The 16263-nt window shown below is 39.2% G+C and overlaps 2 protein-coding genes across 8 annotated transcripts in view; both read left to right on the forward strand.

The window, feature by feature from the left end:
• LOC114552449 (von Willebrand factor A domain-containing protein 5A) overlaps window positions 1–16263 on the forward strand; it is a 36543-nt gene that overhangs the window by 15544 nt on the left and 4736 nt on the right. For 4 of the 5 annotated variants that reach the window (XM_028573242.1, XM_028573245.1, XM_028573247.1 and 1 more), the window contains 2 exons: window positions 357–410; window positions 545–669. In XM_028573242.1, the coding sequence (XP_028429043.1) occupies window positions 357–410; window positions 545–669 (179 nt within the window). Of the gene's footprint in view, window positions 1–356; window positions 411–544; window positions 715–1115; window positions 1240–1338; window positions 2456–16263 lie in introns of those variants that run through there. The other variant, XM_028573244.1, reaches the window with a different exon arrangement.
• Window positions 4492–14702, forward strand: LOC114552451 (von Willebrand factor A domain-containing protein 5A). Of its 3 annotated transcripts, XM_028573251.1 has the most exons (13): window positions 4492–4767; window positions 6524–6571; window positions 9536–9738; window positions 9833–10055; window positions 10646–10812; window positions 10917–11031; window positions 11141–11289; window positions 11380–11468; window positions 12291–12370; window positions 12455–12569; window positions 12686–12844; window positions 14033–14133; window positions 14616–14702. In XM_028573251.1, exons 2-9 carry the CDS (start codon window positions 6532–6534, stop codon window positions 12334–12336), a joined length of 1032 nt encoding a protein of 343 aa, XP_028429052.1. In that variant the 5' UTR covers window positions 4492–4767; window positions 6524–6531; the 3' UTR covers window positions 12337–12370; window positions 12455–12569; window positions 12686–12844; window positions 14033–14133; window positions 14616–14702. The 3 variants fall into 3 exon arrangements, with proteins under 3 accessions (XP_028429052.1, XP_028429055.1, XP_028429053.1); XM_028573254.1 differs by lacking the exons at window positions 12455–12569; window positions 12686–12844; window positions 14033–14133; window positions 14616–14702 and having other exon boundaries at window positions 11141–11263; window positions 12291–12356; XM_028573252.1 differs by lacking the exons at window positions 12291–12370; window positions 12455–12569; window positions 12686–12844; window positions 14033–14133; window positions 14616–14702 and adding an exon at window positions 11547–11638 and having other exon boundaries at window positions 4495–4767; window positions 11141–11263.

The raw sequence follows: 16263 nt of genomic DNA on the forward strand, positions 1-16263 counted from the left end.
GAATTGTTTTGTTTTGTTTTGCGTGTTTAAATAATAAATAAAAATGATTAATAATAAAGAAAATGATTTATTGATGTATAATGTTTTCTTCTAGTCAAGCCAGCTTGACAGCAAACATTATTTAGTTGCATAAATTGGAAAAATAGAAGCCATATTCATATATGCAAGCAATAGCATGATTTGGATAAATAAAGTACATGGATATGAACCTGAAATATTACTGGCTGTAGTTAGCTGTTCAAATGGTCTCATCTGCAATATAGTATCAAAAAGTCTAAAAAATTAATACTTATACCAGTAGAATAATATACTGGGACATTTTTTATCTTTGCACTTTCTTTGATTTATTTCCTCAGAAACCTCATTTCAAGTGGCCAGGCACGGACATGGTGTGTTTTCTCACTCTGAAGGTTTGCACAAATTTGGTATTTCAGCTTGGTGTGGAGTTTTTCTGCGTGCATGTGGGAATGTTGTTCTTTTCACTTTATATTACTTTTTATTCTTTCAAACGTTACAGATTTGTTATATTTACTCTTTATTTTAGGTTTCCATGTATTTCACTGTGGGAGCATTGGGCACCATCTGACACCCAGAGAGGATTTGCTGCAGCTGGTCTCCCTCCAGAAGGCATCTGGCTGCTGGCTGCTGGATCCAGCTCTGGCTGCTGCACTAGGAAAGACCAGCAGGGAGGTTAAGAACACAAAACCTTCAGCAGTGAGTCACTGTCAACGACACAAATTAATAATGGGACTTATTTTAAAACATGTTTCATGACATGGTTTATAATGATGGTATTTATTAAAAAATGGATTTAATGAAGCACTCCATGTAAAAGTTATAAAAGAGAAAATAAATACAACTTGAAAGAGAAACCTAAGAAATAACAAGGCTATGCAGTAGGCTATGTAATATAATAGAAAAGGTAAGCTAAGATACAAACAATCAATGGAGAGGAGTCTAAAAGTCTTATTGTATTTAGTAGGCTATATAATATTGTTACTTAATAATTGTTTAAAACTGTGCTGTCACATTTCCCCTGGTATTCTGCTTCTCCTTTGTTTTCTTTGATTTCCATTTTTTCTCAACATCTGTTTTTCTTTGCTTTGGTGCATTAGGTGAAACATGGAGTGTGGGCCACCATTCTTGCTCTGATCTGGCTCCATGGTTTCAAGATGGATGCTCAGGAAGAGTGGAAGCTTCTGGCTATGAAGGCAGTGTCATGGCTCCGTGCCCAGAATGGTAATAAGATATAATAAGTCCTAATCTGTTTAAGTGTGTGCTGGTTATAATCAGAAATTCAGTCTTCTCTGCTGATGACTTGTTTTGTGTTTTTTTCAGCTTCATGTGTGACAGAGTGTGTGGAAGCTGGTAATGCTCTGCTGGGTTGCAGCGTGCAGAAAGACGCCCTGGGACTCTGAAGTGACTTCCCTTAATAGTACACAGAAGCAGATCTACTCCATCCTACAACTTTAACTGTATTTTCTCAACATTGCACTTCATTCTTTGCACTATTTACATTTTTTGTTGAGAGACGGACTGACATGGAAAAGGTTTTGTGCCTAATTATCCTCACTATATCCGCACTGCACTTCATCCATCAGCCATGTAACTGCACAAATAGAGTTCTTCTGTTTTGAGCCTTTAAAGCTGTGGTAGGCACTTTATTCTTTGCATCATTGGGGAAAAAATCCCATAATACTTTAGACTTTTAGATAGATCTAGATATATCTAGATACAAGACGTCTGCATCTCGTCTTGGCTCGAGAGAAAGAAAGGGGTAGAGGGAGAGCTGCAGGAAGAGGTCTCCGTCTACTTCATATTATTTCTGCATTCAACCCTCTGCAGCTTTACAGTTGCTTTTTTACCTGAAACAGTTTTTACTTAATTAAACTTGAATATTTGGACAAAGTGAACATGTATGGCTAAATTATGATTATGAATAAATAAAGAACTGTGCATTGAAGTTCAAATAAAATGACAACACATTTGTTCATGCGTGTATTGTGAAAATGTAAATGCATGAGGCACACATGCACTTAGGTGGATGTTGAATTGTAAAAGTAGGTTAATGCTAATGTATCTACAGGCCAAAATTGCACCATTTTTCCTCGCTAGCCTCTAGTCTAATCCACTACAGTAGCATCTGTAACTCATGTGTCTGAGCCACAGTTTTTAGATGCGGAAATTACAGCTGTCATTGATGATGCAAAATTATGATTAATAAGTGTTAAAACTTTCAGTTTACTGTTAATTATATAGTAAACTATTGATTGTCTCTTATACATGGATTAGTAAATGAATATGGGAGTTATTTTGGACATTGAGTTTGCTCAGAGGGTTTCTTTCATCAGTAAAAAGCTGCACCATGTTCCTCTGGTTATATTCTATGCTAAATACTGTCAGAATGTACTACTGCTACTTCAATAAAAAAAAATTGAAAGCTTTGTCATTTGAACCATGAGATATTTTTTGTTGTTGCATTTAGCTAAAATATATACCATAGTTATGTATAGAGTTAGAGTTATACACTCACCTAAAGGATTATTAGGAACACCATACTAATAACCGTGTTTGACCCCCTTTTGCCTTCAGAACTGCCTTAATTCTTCATGGCATTGATTCAACAAGGTGCTGGAAGCATTCTTTAGAAATGTTGGCCCATATTGAGAGGACAGAATCTTGCAGTTGATGGAGATTTGTGGGATGCACGTCCAGGGCACGAAGCTCCCGTTCCACCACATCCCAAAGATGTTCTATTGAGTTGAGATCTGGTTACTGTGGGGGCCATTTTAGTACAGTGAACTCATTGTCATGTTCAAGAAACCAATTTTAAATGATTCGAGCTTCGTGACATGGTGCATTATCCTGCTGGAAGTTGTCATCAGAGGATGGGTACATGGTGGTCGTAAAGGGACGGACATGGTCAGAAACAATGCTCAGGTAGGCTGTGGCATTTAAACAATGCTTAATTGGTACTAAGGAGCCTAATGTGTGCCAAGATAACATCCCCCACACCATTACACCACCACCACCAGCCTGCCTGTGGTAACGAGGCATGACGGATCCATGTTCTCATTTTGTTTATGCCAAATTCTGGCTCTACTATCTGAATGTCTCAACAGAAATCAAGACTCATCAGACCAGGCGACATTTATCCAGCCTTCAACTGTCCAATTTTGGTGAGCTTGTGCAAATTGTAGCCTCATTTTCCTATTTTTAGTGGAGATAAGTGGTACCCGGTGGGGTCTTCTGCTGGTGAAGCCCATCCGCCTCAAGCTTGTGCGTGTTGTGGCTTCAAAAATGATTTGCTGCATACCTCGGTTGTAACGAGTGGTTATTTGAGTCAAAGTTGATCTTCTATCAGCTGGAATCAGTCGGCCCATTCTCCTCTGACCTCTAGCATCAACAAAGCATTTTCGCCCACAGGACTGCTGCATACTGGATGTTTTTCCTTTTTCAGACCATTCTTTGTAAACCCTAGAAATGGTTGTGCGTGAAAATCCCAGTAACTGAGCAGATTGTGAAATACTCAGATCAGCCCGTCTGGCACCAACAACCACGCCACGCCTAAAGTTGCTTAGATCACCTTTCTTTCCCATTCTGACATTCAGTTTGGACTTCAGGAGATTGTCTAGACCTGGACGACACCCCTAAATGCATTGAAGCAGCTGCCATGTGATTGGTTGATTAGATAATTTAATTAACGTGAAATTTAACAGATGTCCCTAATAATCCTTTAGGTGAGTATATACCATGCTGACTCAGGCTCATTGGAGCTGTTGTTAAATGCTAAAAATATAATCTTTAATGAAATGACAAATATGGTATGCTAAGTAAATCTTTTCAATTTTAAAACAAATGAAAAACTGCAAATGGGCCAACATCATCCCACTTGCTTTCATTGCTGTATCTTTTTTTCTTTTCTTGGAACGATTGACATTAGACATATCAACAATCTGACTTGAATTTAGTAACATCTTTAAACAGCTTTCTTTGAATATAAACAATGACAACAACTTTATTTTGTCATTTTCTCTCAGAAAACCTGTTCAAACAACACTGACACAGATCAATGGCTTGCTAATTTGACTTTTTCTATAACAACATCAGCTACCAGCTGTTAGGCTGAGAAGTCTGCTTTCATGTGTGATTTGGATTTACATTGTTGATGGTGAGGAAACATGGCCAAGGACAGTAGTTACCACTGAAAATCAAAGAATATGATAGGCTAGTATTAGACACTTTTTTAAAAAACTATTTGTGTTAATTTTAATCTGTTATATGATGTCATTTAAGTATACGAGATAAAGCAGGAACGTATGTGTAGTTAACCAGTGAAACCCCAACCCCCAACTAGTTGCAGAAACAGTGCTCTACCCACCCGATGCATGTCATGAATCAAGCGCACCTCACAGGCGTGGTCTCGCTTTGCCAGACCTTCCTCCAAAGCGCACTACGCAGGCTGTCACAGCTGTGTGTCTACTCTGTTTGTTTGTTTTGAAGGATGGCGAAGGCATTCCCCGCCTTGCTCTGCCTCTGATTGGCTTAGCCTAACATTGCCTGAGAATCTAACCAACCCAACCAACGAAGGCAACAAGTACAAGCCAATCAGAGGGAGAGTAGAGCGGGTTAAACCTTCCACATACTTTCGCTATCCTATGACAAGGGTTATCTAGTCCATTCCAGTTTTGTAACGTTTAACGTTAAAGTTTACGCTATATATATATGCAGTTGGAAACTAACTGGACAGAATCATTCTCTTCAAAGGTAGGTATTTATTAAAGTATCAAATATGACGCAGTCAGAAAGTGCTTTTCTTTTCTTAGAGTCATATCTGGAATAGGTAAAAGAAAACCCCGGAAGTTTTAGACGAGTTGAGATCGGTTCAGAGCTTTATAGTCTGGTTCAGATACTGAACAAGCGGAACATTTGTTTTTACAGTGCAGGATTGCTGGAAATGGACATTGTAGCCAATGTGCGCGGGTGTGAGCGCTTGCGTCCCTGGCCTGTCAAGTCGGGGTGTGGCAGTTAGAGACTGTACTCTCCAGAGCGTTTTGAACTCCCCAGTATATTTGGTACAACTATTTTTTTTTTTACACGTTAAAAGTTCATTTGGAACTTTAAGTGGTGAAATCCAGTTAAACCTAAATTTAACGGTCATGTTCACACAGCTTGTGTAAAAAATTCTGACGACATTGTCCTCAAATGACAAAAAACAAACAGTTATGATCTGTGGTGCACACAAAGCCATTTTTTTTATCTGACTTGGATTATATATCTATAGATCTATATATATCTAGGCCTATAGATCTATATCTATCTATCTATCTATCTATCTATCTATCTATCTATCTATCTATCTATCTATCTATCTATCTATCTATATATATATATATATATATATATATATATATATATATATATATACAAAATGCAGTATACAAAGAATCAGGTAAACATCAATAGCATATAAACATCAAGTGTGTATTCTTATGAAACTTGGATTGGTCTGACATCCTCAAAATGGGCGAGGCCTGTCTTTACAGGAAGTCTGTAGCCTACTGTGTGAGCCAAGTGTGAGCCTATACATGATTGTTATACATCCATGGTTGAGCAGCGCAAGTTCAGCGCAGCAGCATCTGACATTCTATTTCTAAATGACAAGTCTAATAAAATTAAAGTAAAACAAATAAACATTCAGGCAAGGCCTAAAATGATTTATAGAAACAACCAGTTTTTTGTTAGTCTACTGGAGCATATACGTACCAAAGTGTATCACATTACCTGAATTTACAATTTTAAATCTAGGATGAGAATATGCTAAATGTTCTCCCCGTTTTCCCTCTGAATTTCTTTCTAGATATGTCCCAATACCATTTTTTCTTCTGGGTACCGATTACTGATCCAATACCAGTGAGTTAGAAAAGAAATGAATACATAATTTGGTATTTTTTTAACAGCTGCATACTACTAGTCCTGTATGAATGTGATATGATTGCTATCATTGTTGTATGACCTGGCTCAGGTTAAACCCTTTTGTAAAACAAATACATACGGAGCATGAAACTTTATTTCATTATCTAGTTTGACAGTCAGTCATAATGGAATAAGAACATAAACAAACTACTTTAAAGTAGATTTTTTTCTGGGCTAAATCACATGGTTTTGGATCGGTGCATACACTTGGAGGCATTTCCGATACTGGTAGCCTGTTGGGATCAAACAACTCTTTTTCTTTCAGTTTTTTCTGCAGAGGCATTTCCTTAATCCGTATTTGATTATTTATTGTTATTATTATGTAACATGCAGGTGATTTGTTAAGCAAATGTTTTATAGAATATTTACAGTTTTTTGGGAGTTTGTTGGTATTTTTGAAAAAGACCATTATAAATTATTCAGTTCTGTGTGTGATCATATTCACTGTCTGTAGTAACTGTTGTCTTTTTTTTTGCTATCTCTAAAACATGAAATAGATGCAAAATGAATAGTTTTAGAAAATGGAAATCTCCCTTCTGTTACATAGGTTCTAAGATGAACTGCTGTGGTCTGCTAACTGCACAGAAGGAACCAGGTAAAGAGTTGTTAGCAAACATTAAAACCTTACTATTTTGTCTTCACTCAGACCTAAATAACAAATGTTAAGTGTTTAGCACCCTGTGAAATCAACAGTATCATGGTTTACTGCATATGTTTGTTTGTGTTTAAAGTGGCTATATGTAACTTTCTTGCACATTGTAAAGTTATTTTATGAATGAAATAGACATATTACATAGGCTACCTGAGGGCCAATTCAGGGTGGGTTTTGAATAATTTACAATCCCGTAATTGTCTCCATCTGTTGATAGCCCGACCGAAGTTGATTCACGTTATCGCCATTGTCTTTCACTTTCCCTTTCCCTTTTAGTTGTTTTTCGTTTAATTTCCTTCTTTGTGATGGTCCTGCCCCAGTATCAGCCATAACTACAACAGATAACTCCTAAAATAACATTAAAATACAATAGGCCTATATAAAGAAATCTCCCGCTTCCTTTTACCTGGCTCAAAAGGCTGTATACTAAGGGTGTGACGAGATCTCGTTTTACGAGATCTCGCGAGATTAAAACGTGACGACATTTCTCGTCGAGGTGAAAAGTTGTTTCGTGAGGCGATGTGATGTCAGCGTGATGGAGCGTGAAATTACTATTGAAGATCTCCCTGCAACTTTTAAATCATTTGTGTGCAAACATTTTGGTTTTCCTGCGGAAATAATAAACGGCGAAAGAGTGACAGACAAGACGAACACAATATGTAAACATTGTAAGAAAAAAATGCCGTATACCGCGGCTAACACGAACACTATGCAAAAACACTTACAGCACCACCACAGCTCTCTACTAACTACTGCACCCGCGACGAAAACATTAAAAGGGCAAACAACTCTAAAAGCCTTTGCATCTCTGCAAATAATTGCCGTGCAAGAGCCACGGCAATAACGAGGGACATAGGCGTTTTCATTGCAGCTGATATGAGGCCATTTTCTGTGGTGGAAAATGTCGGTTTCGCAACTCCTAAATATCCTTTGCTGTCTCCACTTGCCAAAGCATACCTTTCCATCCCTGCTACCTCTGTTCCAAGTGAGTGTGTTTTTTCTACTGCAGGAGACATAGTTACTGCCCAAAGGTCTCAACTGCTGCCAGAAATAGTCGACATGCTTATATTCTTGAAAAAGAACATGACCATATCTTAGGCTGTTCTGTGTAGTTTATCTTATAGAAAAAAATTGTTTCTGTTTGCACTTGTAGTTTTGAGAGAGCAGTACTTTGGTTATTGATACACTTACTGTTTGCATTTAAAGTTTTTCTTATTATTTACACATTTATTTTATTTACACATACTGTTTATTTTTTTATGTTCGATTTGTGGAAAGGAGTTAGATTTCTCATGTGAAATTGTACAAGGCAGAAGCCAGTTGGTAGAGTTTATACAAAACATTTTGCAGTGTTTGCACGTCCTTTACTGCATATGATTCATTAAAATAGTAAAAAAAAAGTTAAATAACATTCATCATTAATAGTTGATTTCAAAATGCACACAAATTGTTTTGAATTTTGTGATTTTTCAGTTGAATAAAAAAACTATTTTCCATTCATATATTTCATCATTGAGGATTTCTTTAAAAAAAAAATTAAAATCTTGTCTCGTCTCGTTCTCGTGAACCCAATCTCGTGATGTGTCTCGTCTCGTGGAGTAAGCGTCTCGTCACATCCCTACTGTATACTAACACAGGCTTTTTCGGTGTAACAAAGAAATCTGTGAGCCATCAGAATGCGTTACTGTAGCACCATCTACCTGCCGCAAATCATTCTGTGACTGCGCGGTAAAAATCAAACCCGGGCAGAAGCATTAATAAAAACTATATAAACGGTGTTCTTTTCACTGTTAGTCTCATTTGCTGTTACAGGTCATTTAAGACCGTTGTATGAAAAATGACGGAGCTTCAGAAACATTAAAAAGTTACATATAGTAATTTGACTTTCCTTCTTTACTGCCACGGGAGTGAATGAACAAGTGGTTCTGAATTTGCTGGTGTGTCTCCATGTGTGCAGATAGTTTTCCATGTAAGTGTGTGTTTGGGCTAGCCTGGTCCTACCAGACTCTCGTACATTTCATTTGTACAGAGTGTCCACTCTCCATTGACAAGTGTTAACTTCCTTGAAGGCGGGTACTCTGTTGAAGTTTAAAACTATTGGATCTGCTATAAACAATCGCTAACGTTTGGTCGTGACGTCGGCTTAGCTAACACAACATGAACCACACGAACAGAAAGTCAAACTAACAGAAAGTAGAATCCAACAACAGACAAGGGAAACAGACGGACTAAATACACAGGGTAATGAACACTAACAAGGGACAGGTGATACAAACAGGTTGGAAAAACAAGACAGGAAGTAAAACAAGACAACACAAGGGAGAACAGAGAACCTTCAAAATAAAACAGGAAATGGAAAACCAACAGAAAACATGAAACCAACTAAACACAGAAACATGACAGAGACAAGACGTGACACTAACGGAGCGAGCTGGAAAATCAAACTTTTCCCGAACCCCGTGGGGAGGAGGGCCACAACATCATGGCCACCAACAAAACTCAGCAAAGATTGTTCTAGCTCGGGCTTTAACTTCTGGATATTCGGCTGCGTTGCGTTACGGAACTACAACTCAAACTACCGCACAACCTCAACGTCATCGTTCTCAGCCACTCCCTCCCTGTTTTCTGATTGGACCACCAAATATTTGGCTGGAGAAAACCCAAGAATATACCGCAAACCCCGATGGTGTACTGAAGGAAAATGAAAATTGAGCGGAAGTACGTAGGAGGGCGGAGCCAGGCTATGTTTGGGCCACAGTGAGGCAGCAAAGGAGCTTTTCTTATCAAAATGAAACATAAAATTGCATGGATAAGGAGTGAAGGGAATAACTTAAATACGAATAATGAAGTATCATCGTTGATTGGTATCATTAATCATTTGCGCATTTTATCCTGTTTCTTGGTCAGTTCCTCTGAAGAGCGTGGAGGTGGAGCTGGAGGTGAGGGCCCATGTGGCTACAGTGGTCTCCACTCTGAACTATGAGAACAAGGAGGACAAACCACTGGAGGCTGTTTTTGTCTTCCCTCTGCCTGGAGATGCTGCTGTCTGTCACTTCAGTGCTAAGATTGGACAGACAGAGATTGTAGCTGAGGTGAAGGAGAAACAGAAGGTGAGCTGGACAGTAAAGACTTACTCACTACAATGGAGCCTAAAAACAGAGCAAACACAGTAAATGTTACTCACATGTGCCATCTGTTCTCCAGGCTCATGAGGAGTATGATGACGCTTTGAGCTCCGGTCAGCAGGCCTTCCTGTTGGAGGAGAGTGATCAGAGTCCAGATATATTCTCTCTGAGTGTGGGCAGTCTGCGTCCAGGAGAGAGCGCCTCCATCAGGCTGGAGTACGTCACTGAGCTGGCTGTGCAGGCTGATGAAGGGCTGAGGTTTTCTCTGCCTGCTGTGCTCAACCCTCGCTACCAACCTCGGGGTAGGAAACCCAGCAAACACCGTCATCAGGAATTTAAACAGCTTAGTGCACACCACACATGCCCAACAGTCACATGCCCAACAGTAAACTGGTGAAAATAAAAATGCTTTGTTCATTACACTGGGACAACACAATGTCTCAAACCTGTACTGTAGTCTGTATTGTAAATGGTCGTGCAGCTTCCCAAAAAAAGTACTGAGATGTGACCATAAAACCATATAATATATAATAGGTGTTCATGCACTTCTTTTGTTTTATGTTATCAGTAAATAGAAACAGCCGTACAGCATTACAATGTCAATCAACTAACTGACAAGAAAGACAGAACTGAAAAATATAAAAAAAATATTATAATTATAATTAGTTATCTAAAAGAAAAAGGTTTATTGGGCACAATATTCTGCATTTCTGTTCCTTGTTCAAAATCACTAAAAGTATTATATTTGATTGCCCTGCCAATATGATTGTAATTGCACTTTTCCCTTCTCTGGTCTCCCTGGGTCATTCACAGTTACAACCGGACCAAAAGATTTGATTGCTTACTGCCTCTTCAATTACATCATTTCAAACCTATCTGATCTTGTTCACAGGAAGTGAAGATGTTTGTATCCAGGTGACCTCTGTTCCAGCCTCTCTGGTGCCCTACAGTCTGTCTTTCTCTGCCCGAGTGTCCTCTCCTCGTCCAGTCTCTAAAGTAGAGTCCAACTGTCCCCTGGACGCTCTCCAGTACCTCAACACAGAGCAGACCCAGGCTACGGTAGGTAGAGGGCTGATGTCTCTGCTGTGTGATTCTTCTTCAATACTGAGAACATGATATAAATTACTTTATTAATATTTATGTGTGTGTTTTGTGAACTGCAGGTCAAGTTGGCTGCAGGACACAAGTTTGACAGAGATGTTGAACTGCTGATTTATTACAAAGATGCCCACCAGCCCACTGCTGTGGTGGAGGTAGGACAGGCCTCTGCCAAGCCTGGTGAGACTGTTTATTATCTGCATCTTCCAACTGATACGTTACATATTTTGGAAAAAATAATACAATGCCAGATTTGTGGTTATTTTTCTGTCTCTCCTATGTGTTTCAGGCTCTCTGATGGGTGATCCAGTGGTGATGCTGAGCCTGTACCCTGAGTTCCCCCAGGCTGTGATGTCTTCAGTCGCCTCATGTGGAGAGTTTGTGTTCTTACTGGATCGATCTGGCAGTATGGGTGGGTCCCGTATAAAGAGTGCCAGGGTATTCATTATGTGTTAGTTCTGTCATTCAATCATTTACAGTATCCCTCTGACACAGTGGTCTTCACTATGTTTTCTCTCTTCCCTTAAGGAAACTCTGCTGCTCCTGTTGAAGAGCTTACCAATGGGCTGCTATTTCAACATCTACAGCTTTGGGTCCAGCTATGAACACATCTTCCCGTAAGTCACTCGCTCAGTCCAACAAATTAGTTCCTGTTTTAGCTGTTAATGCTTGTATATGTATGTGTGTGGTGGCAGTAAGAGTGTGGAGTACAGCCAGAAGACCATGGAAAAGGCTCTGAAAAAAGTTGAGGAGATGGGCGCTGATCTGGGAGGAACAGAAATCCTTGAGCCCCTCAAACATATTTACAGCAAGCCCTGCATTCCCAGTCAACCTAGACAAGTAACACACACACACACACACACACACACACACACACACACACACACACACACTCCTCACCTGGTCCTCTCTCCTGTGGGGTACCACAGGGATCCATTGTTGGCCCTAACTTTTATTTCCCGCCTTAAGCAACATGCTGATGCTCGCTTTTTAACAAATACTTCCAGGCCTGCACACATTACTCCTGTTCTTTACACTCTCTATTGGCTCCCAGTGCATTTTAGAATTGATTTTAAGATGATTTTAATGTTTGTTTGTTTTTTAACTCTTGGCGAAAACAACATGTATTTGCAATCATCCAATCAGCTGGTTTTAGAAGGTTGAGGTAAAAGCTGTGGGGTGATCATGCTTTTGCAGTTGCGGCACAGAGACTTTGGAACAAGTTACCTCCTGACATCCGCACTATAACAAATGTAGCTCGTTTTAAATCTCACCTCAAAACATATTTATTTAGAATGGCTTTTAATACATAGTAGTGTTGTGACATTTTCCGTTTTTGCTTTTATGTATTATTTTTCAGATTTTACTGTGGTTGGTTTATTCCTTTCTGATTTTACTGATGATGTAACTTAGAATGATATATAAACTCTCCTCCCTAGCTATTTGTCTTTACTGATGGAGAGGTGGGGAATACCAAAGAAGTGATAAATCTGGTGAAGAAGAATTCAGGATCCCACAGGTGAAACCAAAAACATAACAAACTACCAGAATAAGTCCTGTTTTCTAATGATTTGTGTATTTAAAGAAAACTACTGTATTGTAGGTGTTTCTCTTTTGGGATTGGGGAAGGGGCCAGCTCTGCTCTTATCAACGGGTTGGCCAAGGAAGGAGGAGGTCACGCTCAGTTCATCACAGGGACTGACAGGATGCAACCCAAAGTAAGAGTGACACAATAAAGCTGTCAAATTAAACAATGCAACAAATAAATTGAATTGAATTTGCTTTTCCAGATGGATGAGTAAGTAACTCCCAAGTTTTTGTAAACTGTTTTCAGGTGATGCAGTCGCTGCGTTTTGCTCTGCACCCAGCTGTGATGGACATCTCAGTCAAGTGGGATTTGCCAAAGGGAGTGTCTGTTACTTGTCTCTCTCCACCAATCACAGCACTTTTTCAGGGTCAAAGGTCACTGGTTTATGCCCAGCTCACGGGACAGGTAAGAGTAGCACCTACCACATACTTAACCGATTCTTCAAATGAGGAGAACCAAGTACGTTTCTAGGATAGTGTGCCTAATGGTACTTTTCTAGTTGGATAATTTGAACAAAATACAGTTCCCAGTTCAGCCATCTGGTAGGTTTTGACATTCTTTTCACGCTCTGTGGACAGCTGTGGACTTGTATTGGTCGCTCAGCAACAATGTTGCGTGCATTGTCATGGACACATGCTGCCATTTTCTGTGAACCACGTTTTCCCAAGTGCCACAATTCTGCAGCTGTCTGTGGAACGTATGTCCAAACCTCTCCACCATGTTGTCAGCTGTGCGTCTGCCCGGAATACTCTGTGTAGGGCAGCCGATTTACCTCGCGAGTCCTCATTATTGGTACAGTGGCATGTGTCACGTAGCTCTCCGCTGTGAGCACTGGTCCAGCAGAGAGCCATGAACTTAGCCAACAATAAGAGCTTAAAACGCAACTTGCTAATGCAAAGTTAGACTAGATTAGCAAGTTGCCTGGCAGTTGAATTGTAGATTGTATAGCCTATTTTTCTTTTACCATGCACACACTTTTAAAAAAAAAAAAAAGGAGGAGGGGTGGGGGCACGTGCGTGATCACAGAAGGTGTATCATGTGGACGTGCCGACAGTGTTGTTGTCATTACTTTGAATTCCTCATGGGGGAGACAGAAACTATGCACTATAGCTTTAACAGTTAATTATAAACATTCCTTAATTATGCACAACATTAACACTAACACTAGGGTATATAACATAGGAAGCAGGCTTTTAGGAGCAAAATAATTTTAACAGCATTGTCAACTCTATTGGTTTTTAATCTCTGAATGAACACACCAAAAGGGTGCGTTTACCATACTTCCGTTAATGTGCTGCAATCTTGCACGCTATAGTGCTGTCTATTATTCCTTAGTACCATATACTGTAATATTGCTTCGTAGTGTAAATGTGTCTGTGGGTTGGATTCCTAAATTTAATTTCATAGTCACACTTTCAAAAGAGAGCCATCTTTTAAGACAGGAGCATAAACAAAAATGAACAAACTGAAAATGTTCAAGCAGAATACTATTTAATTGGAATATGATATGAAGACATTTGAATAAGAAGACAAAGTTTGAAATATAAAAAAAAGTGCACTTTTGTATACTCCAACACTGTAATGCTTTCTCAGAGTTCAGCAGCGGAGGGCTGTGTGACGGTGAAGTACAGCCTGGCAGGTCATCCCACTCAGAACCAGCTGCACTTCAGTCTCAAACCTGCAGAGGACACTGGGTAAAACAGGTTAAACACTGGGTAACACTGGGTAAAGTTTAGTAAAATGGGTCATTGTTTTTACATCATAGCAGTTTGTCTTAAATAATAAGGGAGGGATGTTAAAGCAGTCACAATAATTAAAACTAAATTGAATAAACTTGTTTTGAACAATAATGCTGTATGTTTCCCATTAATTCATTTTTATGACTTTTATCATCTCATAATCATATTTGCTGTAATGAAGTGTAGAAAAATGGGTTAGACATAGATAAAATAATTACATTAATGTTGGCCCGACACTTAGTTTACATCGAGGTCACTCGGGTGCACTACTAGTGCGTTTTTTGTTGCATAAGAAATGCAAATTTAAATTATGCTGATTGACTATGACTGCAGCAATGAAGGCAGTGAAGGCACTGCTCACTATATAGTCAGTATATAGACTTATAGGTTGGACTCATACTGTACGTTAAAGATTTACTCCCCTCTCCTCTCTGAAGAATAACAGTCCACAGGTTGGGTGCTCGGAGTCTGATTCGCTCTCTGGAAATGGAGGAGAGTGAATTGCGCAGAGGAAAGCGGGATGGAGAAGTGAAGAAGAAGGTGGTGGAGCTCAGTGTCCAATCAGGAGTGAGCAGTGCCTTCACTGCCTTCATTGCTGTCAACAAAGGCAACGGCGAGGCGATTCAAGGACCTCTGGTGCGCAGAAATGTTCCAACAGCCAGTGAGTGTTTTTTTCCAAAGCTGAAACTAATGTGTCCCTCACCACTTTGATAGTCCTGAATTAAATGATAATGAACTGAAATTCTAAACTATACAATCGCTTTTACTTTTTTACCTCGTTTGAAAAAAATTTAAATCTGAAAAAATTCTGGGGATTTTAGGGCAGTCTGAAAAGTTTTCAAAACAGTCCACTGAGTATTACATTGAACATAAATTTGATAAACTCTGCATTTTTTTTCATTCAACCAAAAAATGTACGCCTTATGAACTGCATGTGTGCATCTATTTTTATGCTTTGCTGTATTCTTATGATTGGTTCCTCTTATTCTGACCTGTTTTGCCTCTGTAAGTACAGTAAATGTATGGAAGGAACATAGATAAGTGTTTCTTCTGGAAATCTTGTGTAAACAGTCAGTGATTTGAATGACATTTTCAAGATACCAAGGCTTTATGTCTGTTTTTTATTTATTCAAAAGGGCTGATGGGTGGTTGCGGTCTACCGCGGTCAATCACAATGATGCAAGGTAAGAAACAAGGCAAAGCTACTTTCAACACACTGAATACTTGTATTTATCTCAGTATTAACACTGAAAATGCATTAACATGTTTACTAGCTTTACATGTGAACAATTCTCTGTCATCCATGTAGTTGCTGATGGCAATATTGTTAAGAGAATGACATGGATTATAGTTGCTTTCTAAAAATAACTTCAGTCTAAATTTAAGCTGAGCTCAGACTACAGGAGTATCGAGCCGATTTAGCCCCAATTCACCCCTCCTGACAATCTGCCGAAAAATCTGGTCCGGGACCTTGGTCGGTACAGATACTCAGCCTAGATTATCTGGTAATTTAAGCGGTTTACAGATCTAATGTTTAACCTCCCGACCTGTTCGCGGCCGCATCAGGGCCACCCAGATATTTTTAAACATGTTTGATATGTAGGAGTTCAAATCTGGAGGATTATGATTAAGTCATTACTTTCACAATAGCCAATGAGCGACAACAGGAGCAGCTGATATTGTTGCCAAGCAATTGCAAACAGGAGACGGAAATGGTTAAATCCTCACATCCATTTCTTTCTGAAGAACAGACAACTTGTGTTTTATTCACGTTTGTTTTGCCTTCTCCTTTTTTTTGTCATTGCAAAGGATTATTCCAGCAAGTTGTCATCCAGACGTCACCCCACGTCAGTCCTCATAAGATCACGTGGTAATATTCACTTGACTGCGCAGCTTGTTCAGAAAATGTCAACACTGCTGCATTCAGCAAACTTTGCATTTGGGGAGCACAATTTGATTCTGCTTGTGAAAAACAAAATCAAGTGAATTAGTTTGAAGTTTTCAGAACCGTCCACTGACTTTTCCATTGATTGTAATTTTTTTCTATTCTTCTATTTTTTTTGTCAATTTTCCGTATTGTTATGT

Source organism: Perca flavescens, chromosome 3, assembly GCF_004354835.1.
Source record: "Perca flavescens isolate YP-PL-M2 chromosome 3, PFLA_1.0, whole genome shotgun sequence".
In the NCBI taxonomy this organism is placed as follows: Eukaryota; Metazoa; Chordata; class Actinopteri; order Perciformes; family Percidae; genus Perca; species Perca flavescens.